At 40.3% G+C, this 18996-nt stretch overlaps 1 protein-coding gene across 1 annotated transcript in view; it reads right to left on the reverse strand.

Annotated features, from left to right (window-relative positions):
- Positions 1-18996, reverse strand: part of CFAP54 (cilia and flagella associated protein 54) — a 360163-nt gene that overhangs the window by 111381 nt on the left and 229786 nt on the right. Inside the window, exons 52-56 of the mRNA XM_062202023.1 lie at positions 18114-18219; positions 15751-15898; positions 14434-14591; positions 14085-14264; positions 13853-13979 (exon numbers count right to left, since the gene is read on the reverse strand). Of these exons, the coding sequence (XP_062058007.1) occupies positions 13853-13979; positions 14085-14264; positions 14434-14591; positions 15751-15898; positions 18114-18219 (719 nt within the window). The remainder of the gene's footprint in view (positions 1-13852; positions 13980-14084; positions 14265-14433; positions 14592-15750; positions 15899-18113; positions 18220-18996) is intronic.

Below are 18996 nucleotides of genomic sequence, written 5' to 3' on the forward strand. Positions count from 1 at the left end.
GAAGATTTCTTTGTCTCTCTCCTTCTCTCTGTAACTCTGCCTTTCAAATAAATAAATAAATCTTTTAAAAAATGAAATTAAAATCATTTTTAAAAATTCGTGCTTCAGAGATCCAGAGTAAGTTCCAGGCTCCTAGCTTCAGCCTGGCACAGCCCCAGCCATGGTGGTCATCTGGGGACTAAACTAGTGGATTAAAGATCTCTCTTTCTGTCTCTTCCCTTCTCTCTGTAACTCTGCCTTTCAAATAAATTAAAAATAAATCTAAAAAAGATAATTCTTCCCTCAGAGATAATCAAAGTCCTAGATGGTTTCACTAGTGAACTCCCGAAACATTAAAGAAGAAATAATAATACATTAAGTTCTTTCGGAAAACAGAGGAGGATCAAATGCTTTCGAATTCATTTTAAGAGATCAACACAGCCCTTATATAAAAAATTAAGGAGTATAAGAAAAAAGTTACAGAACAATGTCCTAATACAAGTGGAAAAAAACTCCTAATATTTTACAGCAAATATAATCCAGAAAAAGTAAGAATAAATATGAATATTAGAGTTTTCTTCTCTTTCTCTTTTGTCTATTTGCTCTGTTGTTGAGATTTGTACTTTCACAGATTTTCTTAATGGTAGTTATCATCCTTTTGCTTCTAATGTAGGACTTTCTTAACCATTTCTTGGTTAAGGACCAGTCTGTTGGTGATAAACTTCTTCAATTTTTGCTTGTCATGAAAAGTCTATATCTCTCATTTCTGAAGGATAGCATTTCTGGGTATAGTATTCTTGGTTGATTTTTTTTCTTTCAGAATTTTGAATATTTCATCTCATTCTCTCCTGATCTATGAAGTTTCAGCAGAAAAGTCTGCCACTAATCGAATGGTGGTTTCCTTGTGTCTCAGTAAATTTTCTTGCTGTTTTGAAGTCCTCTCTTGTAGTTGTGACAATTTGACTATAATATGGCTTAGTTAAATATGTAAAGGGTCCTTTTGTTACCTGGACCTATGTACATATCTTTCCCAAGATTTGGAAAGTTTTCAGCAATCTATTCAGTAGATTTTTCTATACCTTTTGCCTTCTCTACTCTGTGGAAGAACCATAATGTGAATGTTTGCTTTTTTTTTTTTTTTTTTTTTTTTTTGACAGGCAGAGTGGACAGTCAGAGAGAGAGACAGAGAGAAAGGTCTTCCTTTTGCCGTTGGTTCACCCTCCAATGGCCGCCGCGGTAGCGCGCTGCGGCCGGCGCACCGCGCCGATCCGATGGCAGGAGCCAGGTGCTTCTCCTGGTCTCCCATGGGGTGCAGGGCCCAAGCACTTGGGCCATCCTCCACTGCACTCCCTGGCCACAGCAGAGAGCTGGCCTGGAAGAGGGGCAACCGGGACAGGATCGGTGCCCCGATCGGGACTAGAACCCAGTGTGCCGGCGCCGCTAGGCGGAGGATTAGCCTAGTGAGCCGCGGCGCCGGCTTGTTTGCTTATTTAATGATGTACCATAAGTCTCAAAGGTTTCATTCATTCAAATTTTTTTTCATTTTAGTTGTTCCTCAGATTGAGTTATTTCAAGACTTTTCTTCAAGCTCAGAAATTCTTTTGCTTGTTCAATTCAGCTGTTGAGATTCTCAACTGTAATTTCTTCTGTCCTTTATTGACACCATCCTCTTACTGTCACCATCTTCTTACGGCCTTGAGCATCTTCCTCTGAAAAGATGAGGCAGAACTAGGCAGGAGCTGAAGTCCCTTTGGGTTCTGAAGGTTTTCAATATTAACATGACAAACTCTGTAGCATACAGGAGAGTCTCAACTTGTTTCTTTCTCTGCGTGTCTCTGTGTGTGCACGTGTCCTTCCTGTCTCTGTCTCTGTCTCCCCACTAGGGAGAAGTTACTGTACCTGTACTCTGAGCCAGGCAGGATGGTGGCACACTGCTCAGGATATAGAGACAAAGAGCCAAGTCCTTGCTTCCAAGAAGCTCCCAGGAGAGTGAGGGTCAGTATGGAGCAGTAAAGCTAGGTGTCCTCCTGTGCACATTGTACATTATTCCAATTGCTTAATCCACAACAAGTATTATTAATGCTTAGCCACATTGTATGGGAATAGGAAACACAGGGAAGTCAAATGACTTGTTCAACAGAATTGAGTAAGAATTCTGCCCCAGAGTCCACACTCTTTTTTTTTTTTTTGACAGGTAGAGTTAGACAGTGAGAGAGAGAGAGACAGAAAGAAAGGTCTTCCTTCCATTGGTTCACTCTCCAAATGGCCGCTACGGCCGGCACTGCGCCAATCCAAAGCCAGGAGCCAGGTGATTCTTCCTGGTCTCCCATGCGGGTACAGGTGCCCAAACACTTGGGCCATCCTCCACTGCCTTCCCGGGCCACAGCAGAGAGCTGGCCTGGAAGAGGAGCAACCAGGACTAGAACCTGGCGCCCATATGGGATGCCAGCGCCAAAGGCGGAGGATTAACCAAGTGAGCCACAGCGCCGGCCCAGAGTCCACATTCTTAATCCCAACAACTACCAATTGTGATTAGATCCCAGGCAAGAAAGGAAATGAAAGATATTCTAACGACATTTGTCCAGAACAACATCATATTCAAATATCCACCATTTTTATATATTTTGCTTGGTTCAAATTGTGTCACAATTATTTATTAATGTAAGACAGAAATATCAGGTATCTTCATGTCATCATGGTACACACATGTGCATATATAATGTATAGGTTTACTACAATATAGAGGTAATATGTACTAGTAGTATGTAAATTGTTTTAGATATTTTTGCTAAAATCATAATTATAGCAGAAATCATTGACTATCTCTCTCAGGCTCCCAATGAGGCACTTTAAGGGAAGAGACAGTCATCCATTCCTAATTGTATCCCAGTTCCCCAGCATCATTCTTATACATAAATTGTCCTGAATAAATGCCTGCTTGTTGAATGAGTATAAGAAATTTCAGTAACTTACATTTACTTCTGTCATACAACTGGTAGTTTATATTTACATCTAATAAGAAGGCTTAAAGTTCAGTGAGAAAAATAATCTGAAGTAGTCATGATGCTTAGTTATGTTTCATTTTAAAAATCTTAAAATGCCTTTTTCTATCAGAGATTTTAGCAAAGAAAGGAACTTTAGTTCTATTTAGGCTCTATTCTTGTGATGCAATCTATAAAGGAAAACTGTCAAGAAAACTTTTAAGTCATAGATGAGTCTGTGATTCACGATATTAAAGTGTTCCTTTCTCCAGTAAACATCAACTCTACGAAAAAAGTTATGAAACTGACATTGTTTTGACAGAAAAACTGCTTTTGGTTTTGTTTTTTAAGTCTATTTAATTTAATATACCAGAAAGAAATCTGCTCAGCTTCAAGTGAGTCTAAGAAACAGCAACAGTGTTGTCATTGAGTGGTGACACATATTCAATATTAATAAGTCAGAAAATCAGAGAATACACCTATACTTTAAGCTCATATAGAAAGTCAACGTGGGGCCGGTGCTGTGGCATCATGGGTAAAGCCACCGCCTGCAGTGCCAGCATCCCATATGGGCATCAGTTCGAGTCCCAGCTGCTCTGCTTCCTATCCAGCTCTCTGTATGGCCTGGGAAAGCAGTGGAAGATGGCCTAAGTGCTTGGGTCCCTGAACCCATGTGGGAGACCAGGAGGAAGATCCTGGTTCCTGATTTTCGATTGGCTCAGTTCCGGCCATTGCAGCCATGTGGGGAGTGAACCAGAGGATGGGAGATCTCTCTCTCTGCCTCTCTGTAACTCTGCCTTTCAAATAAATAAATCAATCTTGAAAAAAAAAGTCAATGTACTGTTAATTTAACAAATTGTGAACTGAAAAATGCAGGAAAAATAGTTCTTAAAGAGATCAGAAAGCTAGAAGGCATCTGAGAGGCCAACTGAGTCAGCCTGGTTTCACAATTGAGAAAACAATATAGAGGTGAAATAATTCACAAAATTAATAAAACTTGTATCTGATTATTATCATCACATAATAACAATGATCAACAATAATGAAAGGAAGTAGAAGAGAGATGAGGGGAAAGATTCTGCATAGACGTAGCTTGAGCATGCCCTTGCTGCCCTGCGTTGCCTAAGCCACCAGCCTCTCTTGAGATGAGTAGCTGCTGTGCAGGAGGCAGGCAGGTTCCAGGAGGTAATGGGTAAGAACACACAGCGTTGGTGAAGGATTTTCTGCACTCTGCACTGGACAAGAGCCCGAGAACCAGGTGTAGGCAGCCTTGGGTCAAAGAGCAGAGGCAGCACCCTAGAGACAGTTGGAGACAGTGTGTGTGAGCTGCAGGGAAAGGCAGCTCTGGCTGGTTGTCTTCTTGGTTTCCAAGGAGCTGTGAAAGGCCTGAAGATGGCCTGAGTCCTCTCCATTCCTGACGCTAAGGCATGCTGGCCTTTGCTGCTTCTGTGGGCACTTCAGCAGGGAGCTGAACTCCTGAAGGCTGGTTCCGAGCCAATGCACAGGGGCAGAACTAGCTATTCTTTCTACTATTTGCAACACTGGCATAGCAGAAGTTAATCTAACAGCCAGACCTGAACCTCAGGAAGCAGATAAAGTTAAACAGCACAGCATAAAAGAAGATCCAGCAGCCAGCAAGAGGAAGATCAAATATAACCACCAGAGAAGGTGGTGTTAGTGAAATAAAAATGACTAGGGTTAGAGGACAACTTTAATTTTAAAAATTAGAGCATTATAAAGATATAAAATTGCCAAATAATTTTGAGAAGATGGTCAAGGCTGAAATCTGATTTAAAAAGATCAAGTAGAAGTAGAAAAATCTCAAATCAGAGGTGCTATAAATGGAAGTCATAGGGAAAAATAGTAAACCTGAAAGACAGATTCAAGCTTAACATACAAATAAAAATAGTCAAGAGATCCAAGATGGCTAAATGGGGGAAACATGATGATTTTAAACATGAGAAGATAATGGAAGGAAAGGAGGACCATGTTCCCAGAAGACAGTTGGAGGGAAGTTTTCAGAGGAAAGGCTACAGAACAGAGGAGAGACTCTGTGGAGCAGCGAAGACTGTACAAATATGCAGAAGTTGGCAGAACACTAACATGAACACACACAACCAGTGGCTGGTGAGGACACCATCTTCCCAGAGCGAGGGGAGAGGAGCCGGAATCAGCCCACGTGCCACTGGTAATCTTGTCTGAGGGAGAACTCTGGAGTCTACTGACTTTGAATTCAGCCTGGAGAGCTTGCAGGGCGCAGGGTACCTACTTAGATGTGCATCAGGCGGGCATATTGCTGCCCTCCCCTCTCCCCACCAAAGTGTCAGATTCAGGCAGCAGAGCACCAGCCAAGCTTGGGGTCTGCAGGCAGCTGGCACCAGGGGTGGCACAGCTTGCTCCATGGATGGGGAGACCTACAAGACAGAGGGTGGATCCGCGGCATGCTGTGACTGTGGGAATCTTGTGACCCTGTAAGTTATACATAGGCCAGGAAATTTGAGTCAGGTGTGGGGTAGGGATGGGTCTTCTGCTCAATCACCCAGTCTGACTCCAGAAGCTCAGAACTCTGCGTGCTGTGACCGACAGTTTAGAGGGCTCTGTGCTCATACTATAGAGAGTATAGACCCTTTGTGTAGTTCACACACCCGAGTGGGCGAGGTGCACAGGCATGGTGAGCACACCCTTGGCAATTGGGTCACCTTGGCACAGAGAAGGGCTGAGGCTGCAAACATTCCAGCCAGCAGGCTCATCCTCCCCGTTCCCCTACTGAAAACAGAGGTCTATCATGCCCAAACTGGGTATCACTCTGGACCCTTTCCTTACCCCTACATGCTGGCCAGAGCTCCCTGGTCCCTCTCAGCACCATATATACACTTCTGGATATATGCTGAAGGTGTGGGCAGTCCACTAAACCAAAGACATTTTCCCAAGAAAAAACCTTCAGAGGAGATACCAACAAGTGTTTATCCAGATGTATAAAAATAAACATAGAAATACAAGAAACATGAACAATGAAGAGAATATGAATCTCCCAAAGTAACACAATAATGCATCAATATTAGACTGTGAAGATGAGATTGACTAAATGCCTAAAAAGTTACTCAAAAAAATGATCATATTAATCAAAACAAAAAGAAGCAATTACATGAGTCAAAGCAGTCTGTGAATGACATGGATGAAAAATTCTGCTAGGAAACAGAGATATTAAACAGTCAAACTGAAATATTAGAAGGGAAGAACTTATCATGTCAAATAAAAAATATGGTGGAAATTCTTAGCAACAGACTTGGTGAGGCAGAAGAGAGAATTTCCAAACTAGAAGACAAATCTTTGGAAATACCTCAGTCAGAGAAAAAAAAATTAAAAAGCCAAAAGCAGTGTTCAGGATCTACAGGATACCATCTAACAACTAAATATATGCATCTTAGGAGTTACTGAAGGAATGGAAAAACAGAATGGCTTAGAAAACTCATTCAGTGAAATAATAATAAAGGCAGAAAATGTCTTTGATTTGGATAAATATATGGTCATACAAGAAAAAGAAGCACATAAATACCTAAAAAAAAGATATGATCAGAAAAGATCTTCACAATGACACATTAGTCAAACTTCCAAAAGTAAAATATAAAAAAAAAGATGCCAGGGCTGGTGCTGTGGTGCAACAGGTAAAAAGCTGCCACCATCAGTGCCAGCATCCCATATGGGCACTGGTTCCAGTCCTGGCTGCTCCACTTCTGATCCAGCTCTCTGCTATGGCCTGGGAAAGCAGTACAAAATGGCCCAAGTCCTTAGACCTCTCAGGCCCAAGTCCTTAGTCCCTAGCATTGAGTGAATTTATATTTATTATAATCACATCTTCTTGTTGAATTAATTCTTTAATCATTATATAATGATGTTTGTCTTTTTAACAATTTTTTTCTTAAAGTCCATATTGTCTGATACTAAGATGCTTGTTTTTTGGGGGCTGACATTGTGGCGCAGCGGGTTAATATCCTAGCCTGAAGTGCCAGCATCCCATGTGGGCGCCGGTTCTAGTCCTGGCTGCTCCACTTCTGATCCAGCTCTCTGCTATGGCCTGGGAAAGCAGTAGAAGATGGCCCAGGTACTTGGGCCCCTGCACCCATGTGGGAGACTGGGAAGAAGCTCCTGGTTCCTGGCTTCGGATCGGCACAGCCATCCATTGCGGCCAACTGGGGATTGAACCAGCAGATGGAAGATCTCTCTCTCTGCCTCTCCTCTCTGTGTAACTTTGATTTTCAAATAAATAAATCTTTTTTTAAAAAAAGATGCTTGTTTTTGATTTTCGTTTGCATGGAGTATCTTTTCCACCCTTTCACTTTCAGTCTGTATGTATCTTTGTTGGTAAGGAGTATTTCTTGTAGGCAGCATATAGAGGGGGTCCTATTTTTAATCCATTCAGTCCATTTTTATCCTTTAATAGGATAATTTAGTCCATTTACATTCAAAGTTTTTATTGATAAGTAATAACTTGGTCCTGCCATTTTTTGTAAATATTCCTTTTGTTTTGTATCTCCTTTGTACTGTTACTAAAAGGTTTTCTGCCTTCACATTCTTTCAAGACAATGATTTTATTTCTCTGTTTCTGTGTCTAGTACTTCCTTAAGTATCATTTGTAAGGCTGGGTGGTGACAAATTCTTTCAATAATTTTTTTGTCTTGGAAGGTTTTAATTTCACCTTCGTTTGTAAATGAAAGCTTTGCTGGGTATAGTATTCTGTACTGACAGCTATTTTTCTTTAGGACTTGGGCTGTATCTTCTATTCTATAGAGCTTCTGATGAAAAATCTGCTGTCGGGGCCAGCACTGTGGCACAGTGGGTTAACGCCCTGGCCTGAAGCGCCGGCATCCCATATGGGTGCAGGTTCTAGTCCCAGCTGCTCCTCTTCTGATCCAGCTCTCTGTTATGGCTTGGGATAGCAGTGGAGGGTGGCCCAGGTACCTGGGCCCCTGCACCTGTGTGGGAGGCCCAAAGGAAGCTCTTGGCTCCTGCTTTGGATTGGGGTAGCTCCGGCCATTGTGGCCATCTGGGAAGTGAACAAGTGGATGGAGGACCTCTCTCCTGTCCCTACCTCTCTCTGTAACTCTGTCTTTCAAATAAATAAAATAAATTTTAAAAAAAGAAAAATCTGCTGTCAATCTAATTGGAGATCCTTTAAGAGTAATCTGGCATTTCACTCTTGCAGATATTAGGATCTTTTCTTTTTTAAAGATTGATTGATTGATTGATTTGAAGGGCAGATCTAAGTGGGTACCCTGCACCCTGCAAGCTCTCCAGAGAGGCAGAGGCAGAGAGAGAGAGAGAGAGAGAGAGAGAGAGAGAGAGGTGTCTTCCATCTGCTGGTTCACTCCCCAAATGGCCACAATGGCTGGACCTGGGCTGATCCAGAGCCAGGATCCAGTAGCTTCTTCTGAGTCTCCCACGTGGGTACAGGTGCCCAAGCACTTAGGCCATCCTCTGCTGCTTTCCTAGGCCATAACAGAGAGCCAGATCGAAAGTGGAGCAACCAGGACTCGAACCGGCACCCACAAGGCCACGGGAAGCAGCTTTACCCACTACACCATAGCATTGGCCCTGGCTCTTTATTTTTAAAAACTTATTTGAGGAGTAGAGACACAGAGATCATCCATCCTATTGGTTCACTTCTCAAATGCGTGTAACAGCTGGGACTGGACCAGCCCAAAGGTGCGAGCCAGGAACTCAATATAGGTCTCGCTTATGAGTGGCAGAGAACCAATTACTTGAGTATCACCACTTCCTCCACAGTCTGAATGAGCAGGAAGCTAGAGTCTGGAGCCACAGCCGAGTATCAAACACGGGTACTTTGATATGGGACACAGATATCTTAACCACCAGGCGGGCTCCTGTCTCTCCATGCCTGCCCCCCACCTTTTATAAATTGCCATCCTCTTTTTAAAATTGAGATAAGAAAACTAAGGCACAAGGATTTATATCACATACTTAAGATCTGAACCTAGGAGGCTGGCTCCAGCTGCAATAGCAACCAAAGAAAAAGAATGAACAGAGAATGACCAGGCAACAATTAAGCAAAAAGAAATTTTCCCTGTGCTGGAAAGAGACTTGTCTGCAGACTGAAAAGCCTCACTGAGTGCTAGGCAGAGAAAGAAAAGACACACACCCAGATATATACTGGCAAAATTCTTGAACTACGGAGACAAAGGGGGAACTCTCACAAGTTTTCACACAGAGAGAACAAATTTCTGAGCCAAAGAAAATAAAAATTAGACCAGCACTTGAGCTCTCACGTGAAACACCCAAAACTAGAAATGATGGAATAAGATCTGTCAAATCTTGAGAGAAAAGGCCACACTCCAGGATTCTGATACTGAACTGAGACAGTACATCATTCACCTGCTGGAGTACAAAAGAAATATTTGTAGAGAAGCATTCAGAGAGAATATCAGCGGGGTACCTCATCTGAAGAAACACTAGGGAAAAGGGGAATTCAGTCAACAGTCTATAAATCAGATCAGACACTGGAAGATGGGGACGATGAATGAAGAGGAGGGCGAGAGCAACAGCAGCACTTGCCCAAGCCTGATGACTGGGACTGGAAATTACAGGTAACAAATGGAATTTCTTCAAAAAGACATGTAGCTGTTCAAAGGAAACACCTGAAAATATTTTGCATTCAAAGCATTAAATTATCTCTGCAAAGTCTAGGAGTTGGAGAGAGTAAAAGAAAAGGAGAAAAATTCCAGAGATCACCTCTGGAAGGTAAGATTAAAATAGGAAAATAAAATTAATCTAAGGAAGTCATCTAATTGCAGAAAACCTATCTGGGTCAGGCAAGAACCTTGAATACAATAGTAGGGACCACTCTTGATGTGTAAGTACTACAAAAGATGCTTTCGGGGTCAGCGCCGTGGCTCACTTGGTTAATCCTCCACCTGTGGCACTGGCATCCCATATGGGCGCCGGTTCTAGTCCCGGTTGCTCCTCTTCCAGTTCAGCTCTCTGCTGTGGCCCGGGAGGATGGTGGAAGATGGCCCGAGTACTTGGGCCACTGCATCCGCGTGGAAGAGACCAGGAAGAAGCACCTGGCTCCTGGCTTCGGATAGGTGCAGCGCCAGCTGTGGCGGCCATTTGGGGGGTGAACCAATGGAGGAAAGACCTTTCTCTGTGTCTCCCTCTCTCACTGTCTATAACTCTACCTATCAAATAAACTTTTAAAAAGAGATGCTTTCAATAATTAATATGAGAAAATGTGAAAAAAAAAAAAAAACCTTAGTGGGCTGGCATTGTGGCATAGCAGGATAAGCCACAGATTGGGATGTCCACATCCTATACTGGAGAGCCAGTTCAAGTCCCATCTCCCTTGCTTCCAATCTAGCTTCCTGCAAATGCATCAGGGAGGCAGCAAGTGATGGCCAACTACTTGGTCTCCTGCCACCCACATGGGAGACACCCAGATGGAATTCTTGGCTGCTGACTTCAGCCTCACCCAGCTATGACTGTTGCAAGTATTTTAGAGAATGAACCAGCAATGAAAGATTCTCTTTCTCTCTCTTTCAAATACATAAATAAATCTTTTTTAAAAAGATTTGAGCTAACAAAGATACTAAAGCAAGTAAATATAAAGTAAAATGTAAGGAATAATAAGAATATTAACTGCCACTTACTATGGAGTGTTATCGTCTAGCATTGTTAACTACACTCTAAACTCTATCTCCTTTAATTATTCCAAATATACAAGGTGAATAGCCCTCTCCTCATTTTGCATATAAGGCAAACAGCATCAAAGATCAGACAAGTAAGATGTAGTAATGCCAAGATCAAACCCTCTAACCAGTTTGCTCTGCATTCTCCACCCTGTACTTTCCTGTTTCTGCTAACGTGTGTTTGTCTTCTTTCCAAACCATTATCCACTAGTCTGTTTTCCTTCAAATATTTGAAAATGATATAACATTTACTGAACATCTATCACGTGACAGAAATGGTGCTAGGTGCTACATGCTTGATTTTCTTTAGGGTTTGTACCTTGAATAAAGAATATTTTTCAATTTTTGTTCCAAAAAAATTAGATATAGTCTTTGTGGAAGATTTTTTTAAAAGTAACAAGTAAAGAGAAAAATGTAAACTTTATCTGTAATCACACCAGTGAAAGGAAAGACTCTGTGAGTATTTAAGTGTAAATCATTCTTGTTTCTTGATTTTCCAATGATATCATGATGTGTATTACAAATACTTTGTAATTTTTTGTTTGTTTTCCAAAATAATGGGAGCATCTTTTCATAGTCTATAAACTATCCTTCAACATCAAAGGAGTTCACCAGATGACTGGAAACTGAAGACTCCATTATTGGTTGAGGTTTTGATGGATTGATTGATTTCAGGCACTGGGATATCAGGTAGATAAAACAAAATTTTGGCTTAAGAAGTTTGTATTCTAGTGGAGGCTTCAAACAAGTAAACTGTCTTTAACAACCAATGAGGTGAGTACCACAATAAGAATGATCACTTAGAAGGGGCTGCATGCCAAAACCTGTCTTTGAGGTCACGATGTGATGCTTAATTGAGATCATGGAATAAGAAGTACACTTGTAGGTGCTGAGGGAGGGTCCAAGAGAAAGACAAGGCAGAAGCAAGGGTTCTGGGGAACAGTCTTCCAAATGGAGGAAGGAGAATGTGCAAAGGTGTAAAGTAAACACATAGCAACCACAGCAACTCAGTGTGTTTGAAAGGTTGAGAGGGAAGAGTAATGGCTGGGCTGGGGCACCATGATAAGAAGCCTGTGAAACCAAAACAAATGGACAGCCTTTATTATAGGACAGACAAGGGAAACCCAACACATAAGGTAATTAAGATGGGAAACCAGAGACAGAGTGGGCAATCTGGGAGAATGCAGTGTCTGGGAATGAGGGAGACTTAAGAAGTCACAATTGATGTCAGCAATGTCAAATGGGGTGGAGAGTCTTTCTAGGCAAGATCAGAGATTGGAATCATAAATTAACTCTTTGGTGACCTCACTAGGAATGGCTTCTGTCATTGCCATCCAGGATAAGGAGTGATAAGGGAAAGAGGAAAGAGGAGCAGCACCAACCATTTTGAATAAACCAGTTACTACTGTACCTCAAGCAACTAGAAAAACAAATTTCTGAAATTAGTAGAAAGAAATAATAAAGCTCAAAGCACAAATAATTGACCTAGAGACTTAAAAAGTACAAAAAATGTTCTTTGAAAAGATAAATAAAAGTTACAAACCCCTTACCTAGACTAATGTGAAAAAAAGAAGATTAAAATATATAAAATCAGAAATGAAAAGTATAGCATTACAATTGACCCCACAAAACATAAAGGATTGTTAGAGATTACTGTGAACACTTATAGGGTAATGAATTTGATAACCTAGAAGAAATGGATAAATTCCTGAATGTACACTTCTTACCAAGACTAAATCATAAAGAGAGTACTTAAAACAGACCAATCATGAGTAATAGTATTGAATCAGTATTGAATAGTATTGAATCAGTAATAGTATTGAATTGTCTTCCACCAGAGAAAAGCACAGGAGCATATGGGTGAATTCTACAGTTAAGAAGAATTACTATAAATCCTTGTTAAACTATTTAAAAAATTAGAAGAGGAGAGAATTCTTCTAAATTCATTCCATGAAGCTAGTACCTTCATACCAGAAAAGTACACATATACAACAAAAAGGGAATGCTACAGGGGAATATCTTGATGAATATAAATGCAAAAATCCTCAACAAAATACTAGCAAATCCAATCCAATAGCACATTGAAAAGATTGTTCACCATGATCAAGTGGGATTCATCCCAGGGACAAAAGAATGCTTTGACATGCAAATCAACAAAGGTGAGGAACACCTCAATAGATGCCACTTGATCTAATAGGAATTTGAAAGAATTCAACATATTTTCATGATAAAACATTCTGAACAAATTAGGTAGAGAAATAACATACCTCAACATAATAAAGCCCATATATAAGAGTAAAACTCATAATATATATAAATCAGTAAACAAACATGACAGTGAATGCAGAATAGTTGAAGGATTTCTCTGTAAAATAGGAAACAAGACAAAGATACCCACCTTCACCACTTTTATTCAATATGGTAATAGAAGTCCTAACCAGAGCAATTAGACATGAGAAAGAAATAAAGGGCATCCAAATTGCAAAGGAGAAAGTTAACCTGTCACTGGTTTCAGAATACATGATTCTATATATAGAAAATCACAGGGCCGGCGCCGTGGCTCATTTGGCTAATCCTGTGCCTTCGGCACCGGATTCCCACATGGGCACCAGTTCTAGTCCCGGTTTCTTCTCTTCCAGTCCAGCTCTCTGCTGTGGCCCGGGAAGGCAGTGGAGGATGACCCAAGTGCTTGGGTGCCTGTACCCATGTGGGAGACCAGGAAGAAGCACCTGGCTCCTGGCTTCGGATAGGCATAGCTCCGGCCATAGCGGCCATTTGGGGGGTGAACCAATGGAAGGAAGACCTTTCTCTCTGTCTCTCCCTCTCACTGTCTATAACTCTGCCTGTCAAATAAATAAATAAATAAATCTAAAAAAAAGAAAATCACAAAGACTCCATCAAAAATTATTACCATTTAATAAATGCAACAAAGTTGCAGCATACAGTCAACATACAAAATTCAGTAGTATTATTATTTACCAATAGCAAATTATTTGAGAAATAAATCAAGAAAGCAATTCCATTTCTTACAGCTATAAAACAACAAAATACCTAATAATAAATTTAGCCAATGGAGACTGAATATTCATCAATATCACCCCCTTTAAATGTACTCATATGATAGCCTGTCTAACAATAACTTAAAATTTGTCTCCAGCTACTCTAGAGCGATATATGTTTAAATATTCTTACCAATTCTCATTTTTATTTTGGCCAATAACATGCCATGAGGAAGATAGATATTTTTCAAAGGTTGTAATGGATTTGCATAATCAGTGTTTGACAAAGGAAATTCAATTGTTTCTCCAAAACTTATCATCTATAACAGAAATGTGGTAATGAGCAATTAGTGAGTGGAGTTTGGAATAAGAAAAAAAAAAAAAAAACATAGTTCTAAGTCTTGTGGACACAAAAGCATTCTCACCTGTTCAATAAGAATGTTGTGTGCCTGATTCAACAAATTTAATTTTTCAGTCTTTGAAGAGGGTGATTTCTTGAATTTCTCAGCCTTTGTTAAGTCATCCAGCAAAATCAGGCTTCTTGCCAGAGTCAGCCGAGATCGAGGGGAGATAAACTCATTTCCTTCAAGCAAATTTATTATATCCTATTAAAATAAAATGATTCATTTTGTTGTGCTGTTCCCACCTCACTGCAGTAAGAGCTGGCTGTGCTGATTGTTATGTCTTTGGTATCTAATGGAATTTAGAATTCTCCCCTTTCCTTCTAATTGGAATACTTCCCTAAGTATAAATAGGAACAAGGTTTCTTCCTACCTCAAGGTTTCTTATGATGTCTGTCTTTAAATGCTTTTCTTGTAGGCCGAGGATCACAGCTTGCATCAAGAATTCAGCCTGCAGCTCTGTATCATTTGCACTTTTTGCTTCCATACACACTTCATTAATGAGGCTCAAACAATCCATCATATCGTTCTCTAAAACAAACAAGTGTGGTTATTTAAGATGCTCTGAGAAAGGAAGAAAGCATGTATGTGTAATATTCCCAGCATTAACCACAGGAATATTGTATAATCCCCAAGAACAAGGGATAACATAGTAAGAGAAAACAAATAGACTCTACATGAAACATGGGAAAGAAATTTCTTATGATTTGGGACAAAGTAATTCAGGATGTTCCAGTGCAGCAAAATAAAAATAATATTACAGAAATAATTTTGAAGATGGATAGAGGCAGATAAATAGATAAGGATACAAAAAAAAGAGTAATCACTGTAAGGATTAACATTTCTAAGTGTGTAGGCTGTTATCTAAGAACATATAAAACAAACTAATCGAATACTGACAATAATGCTACAGTGTAGGTACCATGATCTCTGTTTCTACACAGCACCTGAGATACAAGTGGTTTAAGAGCCTTTGTCAAGAAAGTCTAGAAAAGGAAGTAGTGGATTCAGCATTGGAACCCAAGGTGGGGAAGGGGTGGTTACAAAATCTGTGTTCATCCTTGTTCCACGTAACCACCTTCCTACACAACAAGAAAACCTGGGCATTAATGTCTTGAAATCCCCTCGGCAGTTTTGCATATATTGGTAACATACATGCCACTTTCAGTGATAACAAAGGACTGATGAAAATGATTACTCTGGGGGCCGGCGCTGTGGTATAACAGGTAAAGCTGCCGCCTTCAGTGCCAGCATCCCATATGGGCACTAGTTCAAGTCCCCACTGCTCCACTTCAGATCCAGCTCTCTGCTATGGCATGGGAAGTAGGAGATGGCCCAAGTCCTTGAGCCCCTGCACCCATGTGGGAGACCTGGGAGAAGCTCCTGGCTCCTGGCTTCAGTTTGGTGCAGCACCAGCTGTTGTGGCCAACTGAGGAGTGAGCCAGCAGATGGAAGACCTCTCTCTCTGTCTTTCTCTGCCTCTCCTTCTCTCTCTGTGTAACTCTGACTTTCAATTAAATAAATAAATCTTTTTTTAGAAAAAGAAAATGATTACTCTGATTTAATAACCTGAATGTTTTAAGGTTATTTTCAAGCTCGAAAATTATAAAATACATTCCCTGCAAAAGCCCTTTGCCTATGTAAAATTAATTTTTACAAAACATTGATTAAGAAAATAGGACATTTGTACCTTTCACAACTCCAATGCCACGAATCTGTGCAACAAATGCAGTCACCAGCGCCAAGCGACATTTCAACCACAGATGCATGTTGAAATATTCTCGGGCATTTAGGGAAATAGGATCTAAAAACTCATTATCGTCTTTATTGTCTGTAGGCTAAACAACATTAAAATGATGATTATCTTCCCATTTAACAAAGTCAAAAGTTCTGCTTTAGACTAAATGTAAAAGAAAAGCATCCAATATAATTACATAGGATTACATTTTTATATTTAGAAATTATTCTTGCATATTCTGTAAAGTATAAAAAGTACACAAAACAATCAAAACACCCACAATCCCACAATCCTCTATTAACATTTTATAAACTACTTTTCAGCTTTTCTTATCTCTGTATTCTCATTGTTGAAAATTAGTGTTTTGTCTGGAATTTTTTCATTGCAAGTTATATTATCAGTGGCTTGCAGGCCATCCAGTAGTTTCTTTTAACATCTTTAAGGGCTGAAAAATAATTTTTACTGATATTTCTTGAGTGAGTATTATGTGCCAGGCAGTGCTTTATGCACATTATCTCATGTAATTCTCCTCGCAGCCAAAGAGGGATTACCATGATTTCCATTTTACAGTTGAGAGAACAGGCAAGAAAGGGTAACTATCTTGGTTAAACTCCATCATGTTTTGGCAAAGTTGGTTCTCAAACTTATGTCTTGTTGAATTTAGAGTACACAGTCTTTTTTTTTTTTTTTTTTTTTTTTTGACAGGCAGAGTGGACAGTGAAAGAGAGAGACAGAGAGAAAGGTCTTCCTTTGCCGTTGGTTCACCCTCCAATGGCGGCCATGGCCAGCGCACTGCGCTGATCCGATGGCAGGAGCCAGGTGCTTTTCCTGGTCTCCCATGGGGTGCAGGGCCCAAGCATTTGGGCCATCCTCCACTGCACTCCTGGGCCACAGCAGAGAGCTCGCCTGAAAGAGGGGCAACAGGGACAGAATCCGGCGCCCCGACTGGGACTAGAACCCGGTGTGCCGGCGCCACAAGGCGGAGGATTAGCCTAATGAGCCGCGGCACCGGCCCTAGAGTACACAGTCTTAATCAGCTGTGTTATATTGCTGCATGCTACTCACATACCAAACAGGTATTGCAATTGATTTACATCCTCAGTATCACACTATACAAAGGGATGATGAATGCCCAGGGCTACCAGGAATGCCGTACAAAGGAGTTTTGCCCAGGAGGGGTCAATCATAGATCCTTGGAACTTTAAAATCACCCTTTAAAAACAACCCTCATTGGTTCTAGGAATGTCCTGCTATGCATCTGTGATGGTTCATCATGTGCAATCAGTCAAAAATATCTGCTATCCAGGAGAAGCTAGTGGGACCAGGAAGGGACTAATACATTGCTAGATAGGTGGGAGGTTCGGGAAAAGAAGGGTGAGCTGCTCCTGGGAAGAAGAAGCAGTGATCAGAGGCCCACAGGCAGGATGGGATGAGAATGCACAACCAAGTCCTCAGGCCTCTTAACCTCAGCACTACCGACTGACACTGGGCCAGATAATCATTGTTGTGTTCTGTCCTGCATGTTACCGGACGTTTAGCAGCATCCTTGGCTTCTACTTCTCGCTACCAGGGGCACCTGCTCTAGTTGTGACAATCAAAATGTTCCCAGGCGATGACCATTGATGACCATTGTTCTAGTCAATATTTAGACTTAGACTTCTTTTCAGCATGATTGCTCTTAAAAAATGAGTCTCTATGAGGACAGTTTGCTTTACTAATTTGTAATGTTGCTAGATATTGGTGAATTTTTTAGTAATAGTTGAAAGAATGAACCAGGATTTCATGATAGGAATGTTTATATTTTAATCTTAAACAATCCTGTATTGTTAAATTGCTGGTCATTCAAAGTCTGGTCACAGGATTTGTGACACCAAATTAGAGAGCTTAAATACAGGAGGATTTAACTATGTGGAATACAGCTTAGCTGTCTTGGTAGCAAGGTAATAAATTAGAAAGTGAAATGAAGAGCAAGTCTTGTGAAACAACTTTATTTGCTAGTTAGACCATATATAAACTGCTATAGTGATATATCTGGAAGGGACTTTGGTGATTACTATGACCAATTCTAACAGATCAAAAATGGTGTCACAAAAGTAAAAAAAAAAAATAATAATAATAATAATTTCAGGGACTTGCCTAAGGTTTACCAGTTAATCAGTAGCATAAATAAGACTTAAACAGAGATCTTTTAACTCCAACTTCAATGGTTTTCCTACATTATACTTTGTTTCATCCAAAAAACTAGTTAACTTCCTAGTATGCCAATAGTTATTGTATAATAAGTATTAAAAGATAAACATTAAATTCATACATACAGAATTTCTTGAAGAGATGGAATTTTCTGTGTAATCCTGTCCTACTTTCTTTTTTAAAAGTTTTGACTCCTGGAGAAGTTTAAGTATGGAAAACACTATTGCAGCACTAAAACAGAGAATTTAAATTAAAAATTATTAATATTATACTTCTGACAATTATATATTTCCTGTGTATGTTCCATACCCTCAACCATCCCCAACACTGTTAGGTGTCCCTTACACATGCCCACATAGCCCTAATCATGTAGAGTACTTATCATACCTCCCTTGCTTTAGTCAAATGAATCATCTTTTGTCTGAGTTGGTTCAAGTGGGGATTCTATGATTTGCAACCAAAACATCCTAATACAAGAAAGTTTAACAATTTTACACTTATTACCATAATAAATATGCTTCATTTTCTTCTATTATTTTATACTTTCTGTGCTTATTCCTTTTTCCTTTATTTTATGTTTTTTGCTTTAGGAAAATTTTGCTTTTATATTCCACATTGATTTGAAAACTATAGCTTCTGGGTAAAGCCAGCACCTGCAGTGCCAGCATCCCAGTTCGAGTCCTGGCTGCACCACTTCTGATCCAGTTCTCTGCTATGACCTAGGAAAGCCCTGGAAGATGGCTCAAGTCCTTGGGGCCCTGTATCCATATTGAAGACCTGGAAGAAACTCCTGACTCCTGATTGACCTAGCTCTGGCCACTGTGGTCATTTGGGGAGTTAACCAGCAAATGGAAGATCTCTCTCTCTCTTTCTCTGGCTCTCTCTGTAACTCAGTCTTTCAAATAATTAATAAAATAAACCTTTAAAAATTGCTTACGATAACAGACATAAGCATTCTTAAGAAAAAGTCTAACAGCAGTAATTTATGATGTCTGCAATAACACACTT

Source organism: Lepus europaeus, chromosome 10, assembly GCF_033115175.1.
Source record: "Lepus europaeus isolate LE1 chromosome 10, mLepTim1.pri, whole genome shotgun sequence".
Lineage (NCBI taxonomy): Eukaryota > Metazoa > Chordata > Mammalia > Lagomorpha > Leporidae > Lepus > Lepus europaeus.